Genomic DNA, 26,450 nt, shown 5'->3' on the forward strand with positions numbered 1-26,450 from the left:
TTTATTCCTATCCTTTGTTTCCTGTCTTTTAACCAGTTATCAGTCCAGGAGAGGACCTTTTCTCTCTCTCTCATTCCATGACAGCTTACTTTATTTAAAAGCTTTTGATGAGGGACCTTGTCAAAGGTTTTTTGAAAGTCCAAGCACATATCCATTGGATCACCCTTGTCCATGTTTGTTGACCCCTCAAAGAATTCTTATAATTTGGTGAGGTATGATTTCCTCTTGGAAAATATATCCCCACTATACAGTGTTCATCTGTGTGTCTGATTATTCTTTTCTTTACTATTGTTTCAACTAAGGATGTTAAGTTGTGGGTAATTCATTAATCGTGTAGTTGATAACATTTTTATCAACTACACCATTAGTTGATAAAGGAAGGATTGCTCAGTCCTGGCTCATGCTGGGTCCGGGAGCTAATCCTGCTGAGGCTCTGCAGTTTAAATGTATCAAGAGCCGGAGATGCAAGCAGCCTGGCTCTTACTAGATTTAAAATGCAGAGCCTCAGCAGGGGCAGCTCCTGGACCCGGTACAAGCCAGGACTGCGTCGGGCTTGCTCAATCCTGGCTCCTGCTGGTTCCAGCAGTTCCTGTCTGTGGGGGATCCCAGTAGGGAGCTGGGACCCTCTACAGACAGGAGCTGCTTCTGGAGCAGCTTCTGCCTGTGATGAGCCTGGGTCTGCTACAGGCAGAGGCTGCTTTGCAACAGCCTCCCTTGTCCCATTTCCTGTGCTGCTGCTTCTAAGAAACAGCATCATGGGGGTGGGGAAGGTGGCACCACAGAGACGGTGCTGGGGGGAACAGGCTTTTAAGCTGGCTCCCCTCAGCACCGATTCCTGCTCGCCCCCTTGCTGCCTCTGATACAGAGGCAGCAAAGGGGTGGGGAAGCAAGTAATCAAGTAGTTGAATCAACTACTTAGTAGGTCTAGGCTTATTGGATAGTCGACTACTCACTTAAATCCCTAGTTTCAACTAGTTTGCCTGGTACTGAAATTAGTCATACTGGCCTCTAATTGCCAGCATTGCCTCTGGAGCCTTTTTTTAAAAATCAGCATTACATTAACTATTCTCCAGTCAGCCAGTACAGAGGCTGATTAAAATGATAGGTTACATACTACAGTTAGGAGTGCTGCAGTTTCATATTAGAGTTTCTTCAGAATTCTTGAATGAATACCATCTGGTCTTGGTGATTTATTACTATTGTCAGTTTGTTCCAAAACTTCCTCTAATGACAGTTCCTCAGATGTGTCACCTGCAAAGAATGGCTCAGGTGTGAAGAATCTCCCTTTCGTCCTCTGCAGTGAAGGCTGTGGGATGCAAAAATAGTTTAGTTAGAGCAAGCAAAATGTTTTCTAAATCAAAATGGGGTTAAGAACCTTCTGCTAGCTCTTTCCAATACCATTCTAGCTATATTTTTCCTCTTCCATCCCAGCTGCCTCTTTAATTTCATTCCCCTCACTCAGGGTATGTCTACACTACCACCCTAGTTCGAACTAGGGTGGTTAATGTAGTCAATAGAAGTTGCAAATGAAGCCCGGGATTTAAATATCCGGGCTTCATTTGCATCTTGCCGGGTGCCGCCATTTTTAAATCCCCGGTAGTTCGGACTCCGTGCCCCCGGCTACACGTGGCACGGAGTAGGTACAGTAAAACTCCATTAGTCCGGCATCCAATGCTCCGGGACTCCTGATGGTCCGGCACCATCAGGAACCCGGAAGTGCTGGGGCAGCCAGACAGACTTCCCCCATTCAGCTGCTGCTGAAACTGACCAGCAGCTGAATCGGGGAAGCCGGGAGCAGAGCAGCTGGAGTGCAACTGGGTTGGTCTTGTAGCGCTGCCCCTCGGCGCTGTGGGACCAACCTGGCAGCACCCCAGCTGCTCTGCCCCAGGGGTCCCTGATTCAGCCGCTACTGAAACAGATCAGCGGCTGATTCCAGGAAACCCCGGGCAGAGCAGCTCTGCCCCGGGCTTCCTGGAATCAGCTGCTGATCTGTTTCAGCAGCGGCTGAATCGGGGACCCCTGGGGCAGAGCAGCTGGGGTCCTGCCGGTTTGGTCCCGCAGCGCCGTCCTTTGGCACTGCGGGACCAACCCGGCAGCACTCCAGCTGCTCTGCCTCAGGCGTCCCCAAGAGAAGCTGGAGTGCTGCTGGGTTGGTGCCGTAGCGCTGCCCCTCGGCGCTGCGGGACCAACCCGGCAGCACCCCAGCTGCTCTATTGCAGGCATCCCCGATTCAGCTGCTGCTGAAACTGACCAGCAGCAGCTGAATCAGGGATGCCTGGGGCAGAGCCGGACTATCGTAAGGGGGGGCTATAAGGGGTCTGGGGTGGCATCCCCTCCCACCCCACTCCAGACCCCTCATAGCCCCCCCTTCTGATAGTCCGGCATATCTGATAATCCGGCACCCCCTGGGTCCTAAAGGTGCTGGATTATCGGAAGTTTACTGTAGTTTGAATTAGGCTTTCTAATTCAAACTACCGTTACTCCTCGTGGAACGAGGTGGTAGTGTAGACATACCCTCAGTCTCTACTCCCCCCCCCCACCCCCATATAGCCACTGAAGGCAGCCTGGGAATATCCTATTTGACATGGAGGAGTGAGGGAGAAAATGGTAGAGCTCCTCTTTGCAACTAGATGAAAGGAGCAGAGAAGCAGCTTGAGGACCTGCTCTCCAGTGTGCAACCTGTTTCTTTGAAGAAGGACAGGGAACAGGACATTGAAATATAGAGCAAAGTAGATTTCATTCCTAATCATTGCTCGGAGTGGTGGCTGAGGAACAAATCCCTGCTCTAATGGGTTACTCATCAGGAAATATGGATATTTACCATAGATGGCCAGGTGGGGCAGGAAACAACATTGACTTTTAGAGTTGAAGTCCTGGGTGTAAAAATGCTCGAATCAAGCAGTCCCCATGACGATTAGTGAGATGAGTACAGAGGGTACAAATTCAGTTTATTCCAATCTTTTCATTTTGTATCTGCTAAAATACAGGCGTTTCTTTGATGGGTTCTTTTTACCACACACTGGGTATCCAAGGCAGCTAGCTATCAGTACTTTGTCAAGCCAAAATAACCATGGCTCTAAATCAGTGGGAGTTGGGTAAGACCATTGAGTCATACTGTCAAACCAACCAGTCTACCAGCAAAAGAAAAACATTGTTATTTGGTCATATGGTTTTAGATATGGTCATATTACTGAAGACGTTACTTCTTTGGGAAAAGTATGTTAGGGGTATTAGTAAAAGTATTTTAGGGGTATCATCCAAACTACACTGTAATGCAATTTCTATTACATAAAGCTTAATACTATTTATAAAGTGCAATTTAGTACATGAAATGTTGATGGCAGTTATTATGCAATTAGGTGGAGTACATATTTAGGAAGCTGTTCAGGAGCTAATCATCATTGCTCACATGATCTGACCTGAACCACATGATGGATTTCCTCCGTATAGGTAGAAGCATATGTTTGTGAAGCAGTTAGCCTCTGTCTCTTGGTTTTGCCACAACTCGTCCTCGTACTTGTAACCTTAGCTTGTGGTTTAGTCATGGGACTGTTTGTCAAATATTAATGTATTGAACCATACAAGAAATTGGAACTTTGAATTATTTCCTATAACAGCAGTGGAATATTTTCAAATTATTGACCATTTGAACTATGCAAGCAACAAAACTAAATCTCATCAGAAGTATTATGTATTGCCAAGGTAAGTCCATTTATACTGATATTCATTATAGTACAAGCAACAGCTATAGTTAAAGATGAACCGCAACTACTATTTTGTGTGCTTTGTGTTACTCTTTCCTCTGTACCCCTTCCTCCTTTTCCCCTCCCTCATCCTACATCTCTTGTTCAGTTGGTCCTAATGCTCTTAAAAAATTATTTTGGGGCTGAAATTTAGTATTTTTGAAAGTGTCCGTTAAAATCAGTACAGGCATGTTGAGAGGGGCATGTACATGCATGAAAGAGAGAGTATTTCAGTATATTCTGATCAGAAATTTTGTGTACAAAACTCAATGAGCATCAGTTTCTCCAAGTTTGTTTGTTTTGTACATTTGTGGATATCACAGAGTAAGCCATGTTTCAAAGAAATTTTTTCTATACTTTTAAAATTACTCACAGGAGCTGTATGGATTTTGTCAGTTTCATAGCTTGATCAAAAGCATAATAACTTGCATGCATTAACTTACATTACAGCTCTATTAGATTTTTTGCTCAGTCTAAAGTAGCTTAAGACATCCATGTTTATTGATCTTCATGTTTGATTCCTGATGTAGAGTAAAAACAGAATTTCAAAATTCTCAGAGAAAAGGAAAATAACACTGGCTCCGGGTAGTACACCTGGTGGGTTGCCCTTTAGTCACAAACCCGGGAGCCCCTGGTGTCCCTAATTCAGAGGTAATCCAACAAGCAGGCAGCCAAGGAGCCTGTCAGGCAAGGTAGCAGAAAGCCAGGCAGGTTTCTGATTAATATCAAAGTTTCTTTGGATTCCAGCCAAGGGCCCATCAGAAAGTTGTCAAAATCCAACAGTCTTTACTGAATGCTTTCATTTTGATAAATGGGCAAAACTGACCAAAAAAATGATTGGAATTTTGCTGACCAGCCCTAGGATGCATAGTAGGAGTTGTGCTTTGAAGATCTGAAGGAGAGAATATCTTAGTGGTCTAAACATCAGGATTGAAATGCTTTGTAACCCTGGCAGCTAAGGTTCAGATGAGGGGTGTTAGCGTGTAGCCATTTACATGATTAACCAATAAACCTGTGCTCATTGGTTAATCCTAATGGTTACATGCACCCTCCCTTGCTGCCTCTGTATCACAGGCAGCAAGGGGACGGAGGCAGCCACGTAGGGGAGCAGACAAGAGCCTGTGCTGGGGGGAAGCCTGCAGAGCTGCCTCCCTCCCCCAGCCCCCATGATGCTGCCTCTGATAGATTCTGAATTAGGATGGCCAGGAAGCTGCTTAATTAGATAATGAATAATGTTTAATTAGGCCAATATTAGAATCAATAACTGGTGGCAGACAGCTATTCTGGTTTTCAACCAGATGTCCACCAAGTGTGAAATTTTTAGTTGTGGTGTTTTTATACATAAGTTACAAAATAATAATTAAATAATATGTTTCCTTGTGTATTTTTATCCCTGACCCTGTTTGAACTAATAGTGGGGTTTGAAACCTGGAACTTGAATGAAAAATGCATGAGTCATATACTTTGAGCTAAATGAGTAACTCTTCATTATTTCAAGTATCAGGGGGGTAGCCGTGTTAGTCATACATGCATCTGACGAAGTGGGTATTTGCCCACGAAAGCTTATGCTCCAATACATCTGTTAGCCTATAAGGTACTACATGTCTCCTCGTTGCTTCTTCTTTATTTGACATCTGTAATAAACTTGCACCTTATTATGGGGTCAGCCAGTAGGTGGGGACAAAGAACTACATTCCTTATTTTTATACTTGCTTAGTAAAGGGCAGCTGGGTTCAGGAGCCATTAAACCAACAGATTCTGAATTATAACATTTACAAACTCAACTAGCTATTTATTACCTTCTTTTTGCCTTCATTTAATAAATCAAACATACAAAATACCAAATGACAACTACAAAAACAAGTTAAATCCAATCTAAAAAACCAGCCCAGTATTAGGAACATCTGAAATGACTGTTTTCATTCAGTGTTTTACAAAGAGCATTTTACAACTGTTTTAACTTACTGTGGCTGTTTCAACTTTAAAGCTCAGTGTGGCATAAAATTATATAAAACTTTAAAAACAGAAAAAAAAAACCTCTCCTTCTGCAAACATATCTAGTTTTAATCACCTGGATGATACTGTCCATTCTTCGTCTGCTGTTTGTCATTCTCCTCAGTGTCACTGATATGTAGTTACTGCTTACTTGTGTATTATTTTTTATATTGTTTATTATTTATCTCAGCCTATCAGGGGTTCTGTTGTGCTAGGCATTGTGCAGACACACTAAAGGGCAATCCATGACCTAAAAAGCTAATATGGGGAATGACTAGGCTTGATAGTCTGACTGCAGTCCAAGCCACAATACATACACAGCTATTTTTTACTATGCTTAAACCCCATTAGTGCAAATATGCCCGGGCTAGATGGTTCTCTTCCTGCTAGACTATAGATGCGCCCTATACAAGCTTAGTTCTGCAAATGCTTTATCACATAACTAGTGCCAAGCAATAGTTTTGGGAATAAGATCAGGCCATTAGTGGCCAGCTTCACTCCCATGAAGAAGACAATGTCAAAATTCCTTGAGGGGGGGATCATAGCCCCATTGAAGTCAACAGGAGTTTCCCAGGAGTTTGTTCCTTGAGGAAGAAATCTTGGGCCTGATTATACTCGCATAAATGAGATCAGAATGACACTTTTAGCATGATTGTGAAGTACCATCTACATGTACAGTCCTTCTTCATTATGTATTGTTTACTAATTGTAAACAGGTAGGGTATGTCTAGACTACAGGGTTTTGTTGACAGAAGTTTTGTCGACAGATACTGTCGACAAAGCTTCTGTCGACAAAGAGCGTCTAGACTACATCCAGTTCTGTCAACAAAGCAAGCCACTTTGTCGACATAACAGTGTGGACGCAAAGGACAGTGTATATGCAATAATGCCTTCTATCGACAGAACTCTGTCAACAAAAGGTGTTATTCCTCGTAGAATGAGGTTTACATACGTCGACAAAACTGCTGAGTTTTGTCTACATTATGTCGACATAACTCAAAGGCAGTGTGGACGCAGGATTAGTTTTGTCAACAAAAGTCCACTTTTGTCGACAAAACCCTGTAGTCTAGACACACCCGTACAGTCCTTCTTAATCATGTATTGCTTATTAATTGAATGTAATGGAAAATCACTCCATATGTGAGTCAGTTTCATAATGACTTTTTTTTTTAAAAAAAGGTTAATTTTTACACACAAAGAGATCAGTGACACTAGTTTAACATCATGCCAGTAAAAAAAAGACATGACATGAATTATGGAGGTTGTTATGACAACACAGTAATATAAATTCTGTTGTAAGCAGTACAGAATAATCCCTTTCTTTTAGAGAAGTATTTTCTATACTTTAAATACAAAATAGGTGTTAATGTAATCTTTTATTACAGGCCAAACTGTGATTGTTTTATTACATGGGCTGACACAATGATTTAACAAGATTGCTTGTGTATAAAAAGTGATCACAGTTACGCTGTAAAAGTTTGATTTAGTATTCTGATTTTTTGTATAACAGTAAGTACTTTACTTTTGACATTCAGGTATAATATCCACACACACACAATACTAACTGTAAATCAGATGAAGGAGTGTACTGCATAACCATAGATAATACATATGATGAGCCAAGTGGAATCTAGGGATGTGCAAGGTATAAATTAAAATAGGTTTTTAATTTTTTTGTTTTTGTTTTTTTACCATTTCTATGTTACCCATGCCACTATCTAATATCAAGAGATCAAGTCATTCTAGTCAGTACAAAATTGTGTACTGAATCTGCTTACACTAGAGAAATGCAGCCAATAGCATTTCCCCTACATTTGACATAGGCCATGTGATTTCCATGGCATACTGCTGCCTATAGTCTCTCCCACAAGAGTCTGCTTTCTAGACCCTGTCAGTGCATCTAACATGCTGCCACTCTAGAGGGCTGTGCCAAGTTATCAACTAGACTTGTTTGCAGTGGATCCCATTGATCTTTCTTACTTCACCAGGGTGTGATCTTAGGACAGGCCTGGATAAAATACGGCCTGCGGGCTGGATCCGGCCTGCCAAACCACCATATCTGGCCCATGGAGGCAGCAGGGAGCCCCAGGGAGGCTCCCCTGCTTGCCCTGCAGCTCCGTGCACCAGGCAGAAACACGGCTGCCAGGCTTCCTTTCTGTTTCAAAACTGGAAGAGGGGGGGAATTTCAGGAGCCATCTCACCTCGCAGCACAATCCCATTGGCTGGTTTCTGGTCAGAAACCAGCCAATGGGAGCTGCTTGTTTGAATAACAAGCAGCCAAGGAGAACCACACTCCCTCTCCTCGACTCAGTTCTTCACGCAAGCACATGATGGGAGAGGTAGGCTGGCTGGCTGGGAAATGTTTTAAGCTGTGCAAGCCTTAGCTCTACAGGGAGGCAGACTGGTTTGGCTGCTGGCTGGTAAATCTCCTGGTCACAGCCTGCCTCTGGCACCCCAGTTTCTCCCTGCCCCAATCCTCTCCCCCCCACCACCACACTCAACATACCCAAACCCTCTGTCCCCCTCTTACAACCATACCCCCTCCCAGACCTGGCCACCCCAGTTTCCTGCCCCAGATCACAATCCCTGCTATCTTAGGCCACATCCCAAACTCTTGCACTCCAGTCCCCTACTCCAGGTCACAACCACCTGCTTCATCCTGACTCCCTCCTGCACACTAAACCCTTACCCCAAGGTCCCCTCTGCACCCAGCCTCCATCCCAGACCCCACATCTCCTCCATTAATATCATGGAAGAGCACAGCCCTGAATCATTTTCTAAATTTTTGGAGTGGCCTCCGTCAAAAATTATTGCCCACTCCTGCCTCAGGGAAACAATGTCTTTCTCTCTCTATTGTCACTGTGAAAATATTGTCACCTAATAGGAAATGGGTAACTGTTTTGCACTGGAGAGAAAGGGAGCATGTTTTGCTCACTAGGGTGCTAAATACTGTTTCTTACACTTAACTTGCCGTGTGACTATCAAAAGGAGTGCTGGGGAAGTCACGGTGTAAAGCAGGGAGCTATGCAGCCAGTTCCCCACCCCACTCACAAGGGAATGGGACAATGGGCCTGCCCAGAGATAGGGTGATGGCTGGAGGAGGCCTGACTGGACACTCCTGTGGTGGAACGTGCAGGTGCAGTTATCCTGAAACAGTCAGCACTTCTGAAAATAGAGCCTGTTTTCTGAGGGACCTGCATATGAATTTTCATGCTGAAATTGAGGCACTCAAGTTTGAAAATCTTCCTCTCTGCACTCCCTTGGTCCTTGGATGTTGATTAAGTAAACTTCATGTATTCAGTTCTTTTAATCTTTCCTCATAGCCAATCCCTTCAGTTCCTAAATTCCCTCAAATATGTCTAATCTTTTTGGTAAAACAGTGTTCAGAAATAAGGCCCCTAGTCAGCACAGCACTTAAGCATGTTGATTTCAGTGGGACTTAAAAGCATACCCCTGAGCAGTGTTCCCTCTAAGATTTTCCAACCATGAGCGGAGGGAGTTTTGGCTTGTACAGCAATATTGAGGTCTTGTGCACTGGTTTGGATATGTGCCACCATGGCACCCACTAGTTATTAACGCATACGTTCCCAGCCACCATGCAGCAGGTCCCATTCCTGGCTGCCAGAGCGGACACTCCCCCCACCCCTACCATGCAGCAGGTCCCATTCCTGGCCCAAGTGTCCAGAACAGACCCTGACCCCCACAGCCATGTGGAAACCTGCCCCGCCCACACGTGGCCACAGCAGGTTCCAGTCCCCTACCCCAGTGGCTCCCTCATCACACCATCTCATTCAGCCCCACCCGCTGGAGCAGCCACCTGCCATGTGGCTCTCTAGAGAAGGTGGGAGAGGGAAAAAAATTTTGCGTGCAGCCATGCAGGCGTGCACCATAGTGGGAACTATGCCCATGGGTTGTTCTTAATAGGGGCCTATAGACTGTAGGCCATGGGAAAGTCTTACCAAAGTCTTAGACTGTTACCTCTGAGCTCCATGATATGATACATTAGAACCGTGGTCACCAACAGGTGTGGGCGCTGTGGGCGGGGGGGGGGGAGAGTCGGGCCCAGAGGAGGCACGTGCTGGCTTCCCTCTGGGGAGGGGGGGGAATCCTGGGAGGAGGCAGATGCAGGGGACTATCTGCCTCCACTGGCACCCTGCCCCCAGACCCCACTCCTCAGCCACAGAACTGTGTCCCCACTCCCATCCCCACTGGCACTCTGTCCCCTGCTACAGAACCCTGTCCTCTGCCCTCCCAGCATCCTGTTCCCTCTCCCCTGCCCCCAGCCGCAGAACTCTGTCCCCACAAAATGTATAATTATAAATGCTTCATTTTAGATTTAAATAGCATGAATAAAAAACAAACCATTTATTTCATAACTATAAACACCTGATTTTAATTTTATATATTGCATAATTTAAAAATAAACTGTTTATCAGAGTGTGTAAGTAAGGGCTAGGGATAGCAAGTGATGGACAGGAGGAGACTAGAGAGTGCTGGGCTTCAGGAAGTGGTAGGGCTTCAATGAAGGGGCGGGGCAGTAGATCTTCACCTTTCTGAGATTTAAAAAGTGATCTTGGGTGTAAAAAGGTTGGAGACCACTGCATTAGAATATGGAACTAAAACAGCTTTGACTCTTTTGGAGGGATGATCAGAGGTGAAAGTAAGCAGGTGAGCCCTGGGGCACAGCTCTGGCAAGAGTTGGCTAAGCAGCAGCAAAATCCAGCAAGGAACTATTTAAAGTGCTGCCAGGTACCCAGGTTGCAATAGGACAGTGCCTGTAAGGAATTTTAAGTTACTTTCACTGCTGGAGATGATTGATGGTGGGATGGAGGAATTCAAAAATGAAAACACAAAATTAAAAGTTACATTTAGGTTTCTGCTTAATCTGTCTTGCTGTAGCTAGCCAATGCAGCATTTAGGATAGATAAAACATACTTTTGTGTAGAGAGAATATATGTAAAATATATATATAATTAGAGAAGTTAAAGATTTAGTTTCACATTTGTTGGTTTTGATAAACAAGTAAAACCCCAATAGTGCTTGGCTGTAACATATTTATATGTGTGTTTCTCTGTAGCAGTGGTTCTCAAACTTTTTAGTCTGTGGACCACCTGGCTCAATTGTAAACCTTTCTGCAAATCACCAATTGCTCACCGTTAATTACATAATTATGCCTGAGCCATTTTGCTAGTGCTGCAGCTAGGGAGAATGGTTTAATTTAAATTATTAAACAGATTAAGCATTTTAACTTTCTCATGTTAGTTTATCAAACTTCGTTTTAAATAAAGTAAAATATTAATTTGTTTCCAACACAAAAAGTTTCAATGTTTTCTTTATTTATGGGAGGGGACCCACAGAAAATCAGTTGAGGACCACACAAGTGAGAAGCAAAAAAACTTCCCCCAAAACCTCCAACCTTCACTGATGTGGCCCCCAACTAAGACACCTCGGCTACATCTAGACTGGTATGATTTTCTGCAAATGCTTTTAACAGAAAAGTTTTCCGTTAAAAGCATTTGTGAAAAAGAGCATCTAGATTGGCATGGATGCTTTTCCGCAAAAGCACTTTTTGCGGAAAAGCGTCCGTGCCAATCTAGACGCGGTTGTGCGCAAGAAAGCCCCGATCGCCATTTTCCCAATCGGGGCTTTTTTGCGCAAAACAATACCGTGTTGTTTACACTGGCCCTCTTGCACAAAAGCATTTGCGCAAGAGGGCTTTTGACCAAATGGGAGCAGCATAGCATTTCCGCAAGAAGCACTGATTTCAGACAGTAGGAAGACAGTGTTCTTGTGGAAATTCAAGTGGTCAGTGTAGACAGCTGGCAAGTTTTTCCGCAAAAGCAGCTGCTTTTGCGGAAAAACTTGCCAGTCTAGATGCAGCCCTCACTTCTCTGGTGCTCCAGCCCCAGAAGGCAAAGAGAAGGGGCAGGGAAGACTGAGGTTCAGGGCTTTCCATAGGCCAGATTTACTTTTTTGGGGTTCTGGAGTTAGTGTATTTTATGGACCCCCTTAGGCTCTCAGGTAGGGACAAAAATGAGGGGTTCAGTGTACAAGACAGGGTTGCCAACTAGTGGAATAGGGATGGTAGTGCAGGATCTGGGAGGGAGGTGGGGTGCAGAAGAGGGAGAGGTTGCAAGGCCTGGGTGGGAAGTAGGGTGCAGAAACAGGCTGGGAGTAGGGTGTCTGGCCAGGGGAGGGTGCAGGAGCAAGGGAGTGTGTCAGAGCAAGCTGGGGGTGCAGGGTCTTGGCAAGGGGAGAGGAGTGAGGGGGACTGGGGTGTGGGGATCTGGGCATGAAGAGGGGAACTTACCTGGTTTCACACACCCCTTGCAGTGAGGAAAGCTTCCAGACAGTGTGTCATTGCGCTGCCGTTCCCCCAGTAGTGTGGGGACAGAGGAGCTCAGTTCCTCCCCATGCACACACACGCAGCAGGGAACCTACACACCTGTGAGGCTGCAACACCAGCTCCTGGTTTCCAATGTGGGGTGGGGGCGATGAAGAAAGTCCTGACCTTCCCTGCCAGACCTAGCTCATGGAGAGGGGCAGAGCAAGTGGCTCCGGAGCATGTGGAGCCACTTGCTCTGCCTCTCTGCAAGCCAGGTCTGGAAGGGAAAGTTGGGGCTTTCCTCACCTCCTCCACACACCCTCCAAGTGGGAAGCTGGGTCTGGCGCGGCAACCTCATGGCTGCAAGGCAACCACAAGGCTCAAGTGGCAGTGCTGGCTCCCCGCTGCATGGGGAGGAAATGGGGGCTGAACTTGAGCCGTGAACCACCTGGCAGGCAGCTGTGAATGACTAGTAGTCCACAGACTGCACTTTGAGAATCACTGCTCTATAGTATATAGTGTGATGGATGCTTCCCTCTGGACTAATATGATGTTTTGCATGTTTGTACAAGTAAATGTATAGTTTGTGAAAAAGCCTTAAGTACTGAAGACTGAAATTGTCTGGTTTGTTCACAAAACAGATGTAGTATGGGTGGTGGTGGCAGCATGCAGCCCGTCCTCAAACCACTTCAGCAATGTGCCTGAGTCAATGACGATTTAAAGGCTTAATTTCTAGGGGTCGGAGGGAACTTAATTCTTCATATGTATTTAATCACTATTGCTTCTGGGACTGCCTATAGGGTTCCAGATTTTAGTTATGACAAGTTTCCACTAGAAACTAGACTAGCTGCTATTAAATACAAATATATAGGCCCTGTTCTCATCTCTCACTAGTATAGATCAGAAGTAATTCTTCTGAAGACAGTGGAAGAACACACAGGTTTTAAATCTAGTGAAAGCAAATCATAATTAATCCATACAAATATTTCCTCTCCCAAAAATCCAGCCTTATCCATCCTTCAGATCTCTATGCTCACTGGTTGTTTGAAGGATAATAGTATGTTTTATGGTTATTGTTCTTTTCTTCCACAGTTGAGGCAACATTTAGAAGAAAGGTCTTAAAAGTTTATTAGCGGCGAAAAGTGCAGCATGGGACATGGACATAGCACTAATTCAAAACATAACTCTTTGCCTTTACATCTACTTTACAAGTGGCTTCTCATTCTGTGCTGAACTGGTGGCAGAGGAGGCAATCATTATTCTTAATGGTATTTCTACATGAAGTGTCATGCCACTTTCACCTTTACATGGTGCTGCTTTGTGACTGCAAAGTTTTCCTGTAGGGAAAAAATAATCAGCTGACTTGCATGCTTTAAACTCAGATCTCTTCTCCTCCTTCTCCCTCCCTTCAGAAATGCCCGGGGGGGGGGGGGGGGGGGAAGCAGAGAGGAACAGCAAGAAAAAAACATAAGTTATATGGTTAACTCATTTTCCTGCCCTAATGATGCATTCTTTCTGTAAAATTCACTGAGGCATTTTCTTACAGGACACAGCACAACCAGATAAACCATAAATTATGTTTAAAAACAACCATCCCAAAATGTAATTATTTGGTTTTTTTTCCCTACAGGTTTGTGGTCTCAGTGAATTTGCTGATATTCTCCCAAATAGAGAGCAGTTTTATTTGCTCTGTTTTGTATCATATCATATCTCATCATGAGTCAAAGAGATTTGTCAGTAGAAGTTGAGGACAATCGTCATCCCTTATGTATCACCTGTGGCCAATCACACTTACCAGAAGAGAACCACCTGTACAGCTACACGGAAGAAATGGATGATGATCTAATATGCCACATCTGCCTGCAAGCTTTGATCCAGCCACTGGACACTCCCTGTGGTCATACCTACTGCACAGTCTGCCTTACAAACTTTCTAGTGGAAAAAGACTTCTGCCCTGTGGATCGCAAAATGGTGATTCTACAGTCTTGCAGAAAGTCCAGCATACTAGTAAACAAACTCCTGGATAAGCTAATGGTTAGCTGCCCCTTCACAGACCACTGCTCAGAGGTTTTGCAACGTTGTGACCTTGAACAGCATTTCCAAACTGGGTAAGTCTCACCTTTCTGTTTTTTGCTTGCTTGCTTATTTGTCTATCTGAGAAGGGATTGAAACCATCAATAACTGGACTGGAGTTGAATACACTCTGCTTGTTATGGACAGTTAATGTTAACACAGATTTTTCAAATTCAGCCCTGATTTAAATTCATTGTATTCAAAGAAGTTAAGGCTAAATTTTTACCATTCATTTGAATATATCTTATTCTCTTCTCTACAACAAACTCACTCAGCTATATCAGGTTCTCCTGGGCAGTATCCTAGGGCTGTGATCAGAGAGGATATCTCTATGGTAAATTACACACTTTAACTGTACAATTTCAGAATCCAAAGTGAGCTTAGAGATTTTTGGGACCTGGGATATCTTAAATATGTTGTAGTTGCTATCAGGGGTATAAATGGCTCTCTCTCTTCACAGAAACAGACACACACGAAAATGTATCAGATACAATTTTGAAAAGAACTGCAGGCCCAGTTTCAAAAGTGGCTTAATTATTTTGAAGCCTAAATCCCATTGAAAGTCAGTAGCACTGGCATTTTCGAAAATGCCAAAGTTATTTTTGAAAAAATGTCCCTTTTTCTGTGAAATGCAAAGATGCTAATCTGCTCTATGTCACCCATGGATCTGGTCAATGTAGTATGATCAAAACTGAAAGACATCTTAAAACTTAGGCCCAGATTTTGAAAAATGTAGGCCCCCAACTTACAAGTGGTTGTTCCTTGTAGAGGCATAAAATCCTGGTTAAAAAGTTAACTGGTTAAGCAAAATGTTTAACATTCCAGTTAACCGATTAACTGGGATCCTGCGGGTAGGGGGTCTGGTCAGGCTGGAGCAGCTCCCCACCCAGAGGGCAGTGGACCTGGCTGGAGAAACCCCCCACCTGTGGCAGAGTCAGCGGGCTGCTCTAGCTTGGCCAGGTCCGCCACACCACAAGCTGCTTTGGCCAGGCTGGCCCCAGCCCACCACACTGCAGACAGAGGCTACTCCAGCTGAATTTCCTTGCCCCTACACCAGAATGACCTACCCTGGGAGTTCCAACCCTGTATTTATGTTTAAATACAAGCATTTGGTAATTATCACTACCATTTTTATGCTTTTGAGGACTTCAGCCCCGAAACCCCACTTGCAGTCTGAATTCCAATTCATAATAGTACAGGAGACAAGAAGGGCTGCATGTTCTTAAAGTTAGGAATTTGTCCTGTCTAAGCACAATGCAGTTTGAAACGACTGTGTTCTGTTTAATACAAGCAAAACAATAGGGAAGGAGAAGGCATGTGACTCTGTTAATAAAATAGTCTGATGCTCCTGGAGGGAGCAGCTCAACTCAGGCTGAAATCTCAGCTAAATGTGACTAGTTCTCAGTGAATAAATCAAAGTGGATTCTATTAGAGTCATTGGTGTACCCGGCAACTGCTACATTCTTTCATAAATCAGTCTCCAGCCCCTTCTTTTTCTCTAGGAGAAAATGAAAGCTCCCCATTTACAGAGATGAGCTCACTGACGGGACAAGATGAATATCCTTTATATTTATGCTTGTGCTAAGAGAAATTTAATTGCTTATACCTGGAATTGGCACAAGCATGCACTGGAAACACTCTCACTTAAAATTAGTCATTCGCATTACTTCTAAAAGAGAGCAATATATCCTGGGTTCACATTTAAATCACCTTTGCACAAAAGCATCTAGCTGAATACTGAGCAATTAGACTGAACTGGAATCAATAGCCAATCAGATAAGCTTCTTTGTGGTGTTTTACTTTTAAAAGATGTAGTCATCCTCCATTGCATGCTTTGGCACTGCGGGAGTTGGGGGAGGGAGGGGGCTTCATTTGCCATGTTGAGCCTACTACACTCTTCTGTGATGCAGTTTAGTTCATAACCCATCTGCTTCTGGCCAGTGATGTAAATGTACCAGCTGCTTCTGAAGAGCCACTCTGGATACTGCAGGAGGCAGGTCTCTTTCCTGTGCATCAGCCTGCTATGCAGCATAAGTCACTGTCTTGCCAACCATGCTGTGCTGTCCCTAAACCCTCACATCTACCCATCTGAGAATCAGCTCAAGTAATCCTCTTACAGGTCAATGATTTTTCAGCATAGCTTCGTTTAAGGGATTTAAATTTGATTCATAACGTGCTACCAATTGCACTGAAATGGAAAGGCTTGCTTAGAAAGGGTTTGGCTGACATAAAAGCTCCAAGTTCTGTGTCCCATCAGCAGGCAGAGGAAAAAGTGGGAAGGAGGAAACCTAGCAGCAGTGCCAGCAGTGCCAGCTGAAAATGAAGGCTCTTCTGTTATTGGTCCTACCTTGGCTAAGTCCTGCAAACTACATAGACAATGTGGGCAATCTGCACTTCCTGTACTCAGAGCTGTGAGTACTCACAGTCATGCTGTTGTTGTGGTCTCTGTGTGTGTCTGTGTATTGTCTTTTTAATGGGGAATTCTCGGAATGCAATACCTGTATGTGTGTGTAAGCTACAAAGCATCTTGCCAATGTTTAAAACAGTTCCACATGCAGCCTGCATCTGATCGGAAGGACTAATAATAGCGAGACTTCTCTAATTCATTCCACTTCTGAAATGTGGAAGCAGCTGAGCAAAGCTGTCTTGGTGTCTCCCTGTCAATTTTGCCTTTCTGGGTTGGTGATTCTGATGGAAGTTTTTTTTTTTTTCATCCTTTTATATCTCCTTTTCTGTCCATAGACTCAGAGAATGAGAATAGAGCATGGGATCACAGATACACACCCTTTGTAGATCACCTTTTGTGTGTGCACATGTGTTCTCTTTGTAAATCTGCACACCTTTCGTGAGAACACTTTTACTATATATTCACTTTTGAGATGAAAAAATCCTCATGTTTGTGGGGGGGGGGGGGGTTGCCTATAGCAGAATATTATTTTTCTATAATACTGTCTATTTTAAATGTAGTGATTCATATTTACATCCTCTGGAGCATTAAAAATATAACTGACTTTTCCAAAGCTTACGATAAATACTCTGTCACTTCATGTATGGTCAGTAAATGATGCTAGTTGAATTAACACTTAGATGCAATGGTAATAGGTGCTTTAAAGTTTCAAATAAATACAGGAACATTATGAAATATGATCCAAAATAAAACAGGTTTTATTAATTTCAACATGTTGCTTGAGATGAATGAATGGAGTGGCTTTATTTTGCTCAGGAATTATAAGATTACCTTTTGAAGAGGAGAAGATCAGAACAGTTTTAATTCACAGGGTGTGTTTGTGTTGTATCGTCTCTGCTCTCATGCCAAACTAGTAGCATTTGAGATAACAAAAAGCCCCTTTTGAAATTCGTATTTGATGTGCACAGCAGCTATTAATAATTCAGTAATTATTTATAGTGCTACTCGGGATTACTATAGGCCACACAGGTTTTTCTAAATATGAAAGAGAGTCTGGCTTAGAAGAAGATGATTCCCTGACTTTAATTTAGCATTTTGGCTAAGAACGTTCATTAAAAAAATAAATCACTTAAGCAAAACAAGCAGAAAATCAAGCAGAAACCAGAGCAGATGAACACATTTTTTATAATGGCAACAACGACATCTGGGCCATCCAGTTTCCAGGAAAGCAAATTGATGAGATTAATCAGAGCTTGTGCACGCGCGCACACACACATACCCCCCCCTCCACACACACACTCACATCCCTATTGCTTTCTTTTGAGGAATTCTGGTTCATTTGTTTTACAGGAATAAAAAGCTACTACATGCAGTAGTTATTCATCTCCAATTTACTTGAACCTTTTGTCCTCCCAAAATATTAGTCACTTTATATAGTTGTTCTTGTAAAGATGCACATTCCTTGCCCAGTGACTCTGGAGTTGGACGTGCATCTCCATCTGTGAGTAATGGGAGGTGCACATCTATTCTTTTGAGAACTTTAGTGAAACACAACCCAGCCACAAAAGAGTAATTTAAAGCACTGAGGACAGGATATGGATTGTATGACTGGAGACTGGCTTTTTTTATAATGTACAGGAGCATTAGTCAGTTATCTTCTCTTTCACGTAATTCAAAAGAACATTAGGCAGTTTATACTTGTTTAAGAATTGGCTTCTGTAATTCTTCTTTGTTTTTTCTGTGTTGGCTACTCATGGATACTGCACAGTCAGAGACATACTCTGTTAGCATATGGGTTGGATTCAAGGCCCTCCCTCTCTAATGGCAGCAGTTGAAAGAGAGGAATTCTGTTTTCAGTCTTGTTTAGTCACATTGCATAATTTTTTTAGTCTGACAGTTGCTTTTCGGGTTACTTGCACACATTGTCCAGTGCATGTTTGTGTATATTCTTAAAGATTTGTCTGTCTGACAAATACAGTATCAGTATCCTAAACAGTCTACAGGCTGTGTAGGCAAGTTTTTAACCCCTTATCCTTTAGTGAGTAGGGTAGGGACAGGTGTCATTTTTTTAATCCCTGAACCACACAGCAGAAAGCGTTAGTGCATCACTGCATGCAACAGATCGACTTGTGGGTGTCACAGGAAATTCGGTTGCAATAAGTTACACTTTTGGCTGGAGGCCAATATAAATACAGAACTTGGTTGGACCTCACTTTATTGACAGTCATCAAAAAGACATCAACTCAGAGGACAGGACAGGAATGCTGCCAAGGGAAAAGACTGGTGTATTCTGATCATGAGTTGCTATTGGTGTAAAACTAAATGAAGGTCCTGCAATGAACAATAGAATGAAGCAATCAGGAGATTCCCTATATCACCCTGTAATACCATAATTTACTAGGGACTAAGATGCAAGCAAGCCAGGAAAGGGGCATTGAAAGTAGGAATGCCAGGGTTTGTTCTACACAACAGCAGAATGTATGATATTTTGGATGAGGACCATGATATAGCCCCAAATCTCTTCTAGCTGCTAGAGAAACATTTTCTTAAGCTATGGAGAAGTCATTGGTTGCCCCTTTCACCAGAGCAGAGGAAGAGTAAAGAGGGGGAGACAGCTGTTGTAGAGCACAGAAGCCTTCCTTTCTGTGACAGTAGAGGCATTAGTGGGAGGAGTATCAAAAGGGGTCAGGGCTCTCTATCTGGGACCAGGCAGGTGGGAATATAACGGTACGGGCATTGGGCAGTTCCATGAAGCCCAGGAGCAGCAACTTTAGGATTTCCCTGAGAAAGCGTGGGTGGGTGTGGAGTCGTTTTTAGCTTTCTACTTTTTTTTGCCATTTGTTCAAATTAGGGAAAAATATTTGATACTTACAAGTACTCTGTGAGCAAATGTCAATCTCTTGTTTGAGTTACCACTATTAAAACCACTTCCCCCACCTTTCTGCAGGGCGGCTGTTCCCTCCCCTTGGGGCACATAATGCATATTACTCTCATTTTTGTCCTGAATATTAGACAGTTGTTTATTATTATTTGACTAGATTGCTCCATCATGCAGAGAAACCCTTGGGATTGTGCTAAAATTTCCTTTGCCAAGCCTCCTTTCCATTGTTCAGTGGAGGGGAGTCCATTCCAGCAGTATGGGTAAGGTATTGAGAGACAAACCTAAACAGCCTCTGAGATCCAGATGTGGGGGTGCTATAGGAGACCTGGGCAAGGTGCATTATGCCTCAAATTCATTCCCCCTGGCAAAGCCACTCCAATGGATAATTTTTTGCGCTTCCATAAAACCTAGATAAATGGGCCAAGAAGCTCTTCGGAATGGGAATAGAGTTCTTATGAATTTGAAAATCAAACATGAAAATCAAAAATCAAATATGTAAATCGCAATGTTAGCATGAAACAATTTTTCAAGAACATTCCTTAAGCAGAAGGCAGAAAGTACTGGTGGAGTCAACGTAAAGGCATCAAAAAAATCAGGCACTAACTAAGCATACTAGAAATACAATGGTGAAGGAAAGGATGCTAGTCCAGCTAGTGGATGTTACAGTACTTGACTTCTACCTTTGAGAAAAAAGGCTTCAGCCATGCAAAGATTGTATCTATTGGTTTTAATCTAGGTGCACCCTTCACTGGTGTGACAATTCCCATTCAGTTGTGAAGGTTTGGCAGTTTGGGTGTTTAGTGGCAATCCAAGATTGAAATAACTGTTGCCAGGATTGAGTGCTGGGTAGTAAAGCATATACAGTGCCTAGGTATAGTCAGTGCCATTAACTGACCAACTTCAGAGCACCAGTAATTTGAACCCAAATTTTTTAAATCTGTATCTGAAGTCATGTTTTTAATCTGTTTCTTGTGTAGTGCAGAGAATTAATTTGCAGTCTTTTTTGCATTTGCATTAGTCAAGAATAGCCACACCAATTTAGCTGGATTGGGTTTCCCATTTAATTTGTATTGGATAATTCTCTTAAAACAATAGTCTGAACTTCATAGGTTCTCCAATAATAATTAGTCTGCAGAAGTTTCTTTCATGAAATTAAAAAACAAACACAGCTGTCTTATAGTTTCCTTGGCTATATTTCAAGTACCATAAGCAAAGTTTGGGTCAAACTACTAGGAGGAGGACTTCCTTACACAATGAGAGATGAGGGTTACAATTCATTGCACAATTTGAATGATTGGTTTCAAGACAAATATGCCCAAAAGTCCACTTTTTCAATAAAAATCCCTTATTTGTGTATACACAACTTGCCAATGCAATGGTGTCCCTAGCCTCTGTTTCTCTGAAGGTGGGTGACAGGGGAGGGATCACATCAGGTGATCCCTCTGGGGCATCTGGTATTGGCCATCGTCAGCAAACAGGATACTGGGTTAGATGGTCCTTTGGTCTGACCCAGTATGGCCGTTCTTATGGATAGGCTCTGATTCTACAAAACTGTACATATGTGGATAACTGCATGTATGTGTAATTCCACAGTAAGTGAAGTTACTCCTCATCCTAAAGGCTTGTAGGTTTGAAGCCTGATTATTGCAGTGGTTAATTTCTACATTGTATATTTTCAACGTATTTGTAGGATTGTCATTTTGGGGCTCAGTTCTGCAAGATGCTGAGTACTCTGCCCCCAGTTCAGCACAGTACTTAAGCCACCCATTTAACCTTCAGAATGAGTAGTCCTGTCAAGCTGAGATTACTCACATGCTTAATTTTAAGTGCACGTGTGTTGTGCTTTGGATAGGGTTAAGGTGAGCCCATAGTGCATTTGTTATCATTTGACAGAATTTATAAACACGGGTCCCATATGCATGTAGGTGCTAGTGCATACCATTGATTGTGCACTTGGAAATGGCCTGCTTCAGGAAAATGTATCCCAAAAATTAAGATTTTTGGTTTTATAAGGAACTAAAACATTGTGCAGGTCCATTGTCAAGTGAAAGAAATTATTGTTCTTGAGCAGAAACCACTGAGGATATTTAAGTTAAATTGGTAGCACAAAACTAATCCTCTTTCCAGTGTACTAGAATTGGATGGGTCACAAGAAAAACAAAACTGAGGAGCAATAAAAGGAAATAGCTAATTTTTGACTGTTAGCCTCAGACCTACTTTACAGCATTACAAAAGAAACTGTGCAAAAAACACCACCTTCCATAAAAAGCTCGCCAGTCTGGGGTTCTGTAGCCTCTCTGCCCCTGATATCTCTTTGGGCCTCCCCTGATCTGGATATTATCTTCTGGTTCAAAGCCCTTCATTTAGTGTGAGCAGCTACTGCAGGATGGATGAGTAATAGGCACTGGAATTTTTCACCCTCCCTTTTTATTTCTCCCCAACCTCGTTCACTACAGCAGCAGATCCCCTCCCCCAAATAGTTACTGTTCCAAACTGCTGGGATTGATTACAGTTTCTAGCAGCTATTGTTGACACTTTCCTCAGCTTGAAGGTAATGACCCGTATCTGGTGTCTGGCCCTACTTTCACTCTCCCTTTCGTTCTCTGTGGTGTGACTTTCTGGTTCTGACCTCTGCTTAGTATCTGCTCCGGATCCTTCACTTGATTTACCCACTCCTTCCATCTCTATCACTTCCACTCAGTTGCTTTTCCTTTTTTTCAGTCTTGTTCCTTTCCTCTCATCAGTAGCTCTCTCCTGCTGTGAGTGGGGACCAGCAAGGCAAACGCAAAAGAAGAGCTGGACTGTGCATCCCTCACACACATTAGTAAGTGTTTGCTTACACAAGGAGGCCCACTGAAAGCGCTGGTACCACTTGCGTGAATAAAATGCTCACTAGCCTGAATAAAGTTTCTAAAAATCTATCCTGAAAGTTACATTCAAAATGCTGTAATCTGTTTAATTGGACTTAAATTAAAATTAAATTAACCAGGGGAGGCTCCAACTCACTCCACCAGTGTCCCAGAAGCCAAGTCGAGGCAGGAGGCAGCAGCCAGGCACTCTTCCAGGCAGCACCAGTGAGTGGCTCTGGGGCCTAGCTGCTAGGGAAAGCAGATAAACATGCTGTGAGGAGCTAGTGCAGCTGTAGGACAGAACTTCCCCCACCCCCAGTAACATGGAGTGAGGAGGGTACCAGCTCATATTGCTGGTGCCATTTTCTGCATTTACACAACTGTGCCCTTTAAACATGTGATTATACAATGCTTTGAAAATACTGGGCTCTATGTAATGGCTCAGTATTGCTAGTAACACAGGCAGGGCCGGACTAAGGGGTGGGCAAGCCGGGCAGCTGCCCGGGGAGCTAACTGATGGGGGGGTGCCTGATGGCAGCTGTAAGGGGTGTGCGGCGCCCCTTATAACTGCCATCAGGCGCCACGCACCCAGCTCCCACAGCGCCGGCCCCCTCCATCCCCACAGCACCGGCCAGCAACGCCCTGCCCCCCCCCCCCCATAGCCATGGGGCCCTGCATGACCAGATGCGGCGGCCGGGCCGGGCAGCACATGGGCCGTGCCCGCACATGTGCCGTGCCCCCTAGAGGGGTGGGCCCGCACATGTGCCGTGTACCCGGGCCCAGGGCGCCAAAATGGCTCGGGCCGGCCTGAACACAGGGAAGGGCCATTTAAAAAAAAAAACAGTGTATTGGGCCACATTGTCTATAGGAGATAGACTCATAGTCTCCTATAGACAACCACCTAACCTCAGGATGATTCTCACCAACAACCACAGGATATACCGCTCGAATACCAAACCTGGAACTTTCCCTTGCAACAAACCCCGTTGCCAGATTTGTCCACATATTTACTCTGCTGACATCATCATTGGACCTAACAAAGATCAAGAACACACATTCCTGTTCATCCAGAAATATAATTTATGCCATCGTGTGCCAACAGTGTCCGTCTGCTATGTATATTAGACAAATGTCTCAGACACTTTGCCAAAGAATCAATGCACACATCAGACAGTTTCACAAAAAAGTTTCTTGTCATTTCAACCAGACTGGGCATTGTTTCAATGACCTAACGACATGTATCCTGCTTCAAAGACACTTTAACACCAGACTATGAAGGGAAACCTCAGAACTGTCATTCATGCTTAAATTTGACACTTTATGAATGGGCCTTAACAGAGATGCTAACTATCTTACCCATTACAAAGATAGCTTCCCCAATTATCATCCCTAATATCATTATCTCATAGACACTAACCTCCCCCCCTCACCCCTCCTCTGTTCTAAAATCTGATTTGTCAGTTTTATGTGTTCACTTTTTTTGATTGTATCCCTTTGGTATATATGGTCATGCCAGTTTTCTTCCACAATTTGATCTAAGGAAGTGGGTCTGGCCCATGAAAGCTCATCACCTAATAAACCATCTTGTTAGTCTTTAAAGTGCTAAATAGTCCTGTCTTTTGTTTCTTTTTTTTCTAGGGTTACACTAGGGCCAACAACACTTATTCTTTATAGATTCCTGTCGATCTCTACCAGGGAATTTTGCATAGGAGGCAGACTGGTGGATTGAGTAGTTTAAAATAAAATGATCAAACCACATTCTACCATCTGGGTCCTGTGTGAAACTCCTTATCTCATTGGTAGCTAGATGCATACTCCCCTCTGGAGGCAGAATCTGATCTGTAGTGATGCTGTGTATCTCCTCTCTAACAGTTTTAAGACAGGCTGATGTGAAGTAGTGTACTGTCAGCTGGTACACTCCTTTGCATCAGGGTGTGATACTGCGAGGGCCTCTTGTCTCTGGCAGGTCCTGAAGACTTGTGCCTCTCACAAGGTCTTCTGTATCTCAGTCCTCTGGCCAAATCACATCAAGATCCCCACCCCACCCCCCAAAAAGTAAAAAGAGGGTTTAAAGTGAAAGTTCACAAAATATCACAACATTAAAGAACTGGGGCTGTCAACTGATGTGCGTTAATGCCTGTGCTTAACTCAGGGCAGGATTAACACATTAATTTTTGTAACATGTTAATTGCAGGCATTAATGCTGTGCTGCCCCTTTGAAGTGCCACTCTAGCACCTCAAAGGGGCAGCGAATTAGGAGCCAGGTATAAGCTGGAGTTCCCAACTGATCCTGGGCTCCCACAGTGCTGCTCCTTGGAATTGCCACCGCTGCATTTCAAAGGGGCAGTGCTAGCAGAGCCTGGGATCAGCTGAGGACTCCAGCTGATCCCGGGCTCCTGTGGTGCTGCCCCTTTGAAACACTGCTGCAGTGTTTCAAAGGGGCAGTGTGTGCAATTCATCATGATTATGGTTTTTTTATTCATGCAATTAATCACAATTAATTTAAATCACTTGACAGCCCTAAAAAAAAAAACCCTCAGCCTCCTCTAGGGTGATTCCTTTGCCTGCCCGTTGGGGTCAGTCTCAGCCCCATCCTGAGCTCAAAATTCTTTACATTGGGCTTGTACACCCCTTTCTTCAGGACTGGTAGAACAATTTTGGCCCACTCTCCACTCTTGGCTCCAGTCCAGGGGCCCTGCATTAACCATCTAGGTCAGCTTCTTCAGGTGTGTTGCTGTTTCCCAATCCCAAATTCCGTAGTGCTGCTTCCCTGCAGCCTGTTCTGAATGCAACTTCCCTTTGGTTGTCAGACTTCTGCCTTCACCCTAGATCTTCCCAGCCTCTCCTTTTTCTGCTGAACCCACCTTGCTTGGGTTTAGCTGCTCTCTATAGAACTCTCTCCTCAGGAGAGAACAGTTTCCCTGCTCCTTATAAATCCCAGATACCTAATGATTCTTAGCTCACCCTCAGCCTTACCCTACTCAGGCTAGGAGGCAATCAATCAGTCACAGGTGCACTGATTGGCTCTTAACCTCTGAAAAACAAACCCCTGTCTAGGCAACATCAATTAGGGTCAATACTTCTATACCCAAAAAGCCAAACCTGTGCTAGTTGCAAAAATTAAACCTCACCAAGCTGGAAAGGTAATCCCATAATTGCAGTTGGCAAAAAGCGCTCTTTTCATGAACTAGTTATGCCTCAATTATGTTGGATTTTTGTATGAGTTTCCTGAACCACACTGGATGCCTTTCTTACATAACCTGTTCCCAAACACAGCACAAGAACTGCCCCTCAGAGGCTAATTTGCAACAGGAGGTGATGGGAGGGGCCTGGAGAAAGAGGTTGAGCATTGAAATGGGGCAGGAAATGAAGGGGAGAAGGTGCAGGCTGGGTATTACGATGCACCAGAGACAGATTCATAACCAGGGCTGCCCTAGGCACTTTGACAGAAAAAAGAAAAAGCTGCACAGCCCAACAAGCCAACCCCTACAGCTGGCCCTGTTCATTCCCAAAGCCTTCCTGCCGTTAATTTGTATTGCTACCATACGTAGGCAGGCCTAACTTGTGCTTCCTCACTTTACTACAATTAACCCAGTTTATCACTAAACTTGGCAGCATGCCGAGGATGATATTTTACCTTGAGCGCTTTTTCTGATGGATCAGGCAGAACTCTGCTTTCTTGCAACACCAGGGATCAACATTCTTCTCTCCCTCTCCTCCCCCCGTATTTCTGTGCTCAATATAAAGTAAATCCTACTCAATAAATATATAAGGTCCCTTACAGGAATGTCCTGCTTAAAATAGGGAAGCAGAGTGAGGAGGGATGGACTGCGTGTGTGTTGGGACACCCGTGACCTTTTTGTAGAATCTGCCTTCAAGCTTGTAGCATAGCAGAGCAGCTGGTTGTGTTTAGTGACCTTCTCTATAAGTAGTTGTATCTTTTAGGGCTTAGCATTGATTTTTGCATCTTGACATGTGACTGAGTATCCAAACTGTTCCCCTTGAGCTATAGACTGTATGTGCAAAGACACTTACAGCACCAGATACAGAGGCAGAGACTTATAGCAGCACAAGTAGTAACACTAGCATAATAAAGTAGAATGTATGGCTAAATGTTTAGGGTTTGGTTAGGGATTCACTTTTGTAAATGAAGGCATAATGCGGCCCCTTTTGCTGA

At 43.7% G+C, this 26,450-nt stretch overlaps 1 protein-coding gene across 4 annotated transcripts in view; it reads left to right on the forward strand.

Annotated features, from left to right (window-relative positions):
• The window catches only part of LNX1 (ligand of numb-protein X 1), a 111,474-nt gene that overhangs the window by 7,967 nt on the left and 77,057 nt on the right, over window positions 1-26,450 (forward strand). For 2 of the 4 annotated variants that reach the window (XM_006113478.2, XM_075930416.1), the window contains exon 2: window positions 13,694-14,171. In XM_006113478.2, the coding sequence (XP_006113540.2) occupies window positions 13,780-14,171 (392 nt within the window). In that variant the 5' untranslated portion in view covers window positions 13,694-13,779. Of the gene's footprint in view, window positions 1-3,356; window positions 3,703-13,693; window positions 14,172-16,253; window positions 16,548-26,450 lie in introns of those variants that run through there. The other 2 variants (XM_075930415.1, XM_006113479.4) reach the window with 2 other exon arrangements.

Source organism: Pelodiscus sinensis, chromosome 5, assembly GCF_049634645.1.
Source record: "Pelodiscus sinensis isolate JC-2024 chromosome 5, ASM4963464v1, whole genome shotgun sequence".
In the NCBI taxonomy this organism is placed as follows: Eukaryota; Metazoa; Chordata; order Testudines; family Trionychidae; genus Pelodiscus; species Pelodiscus sinensis.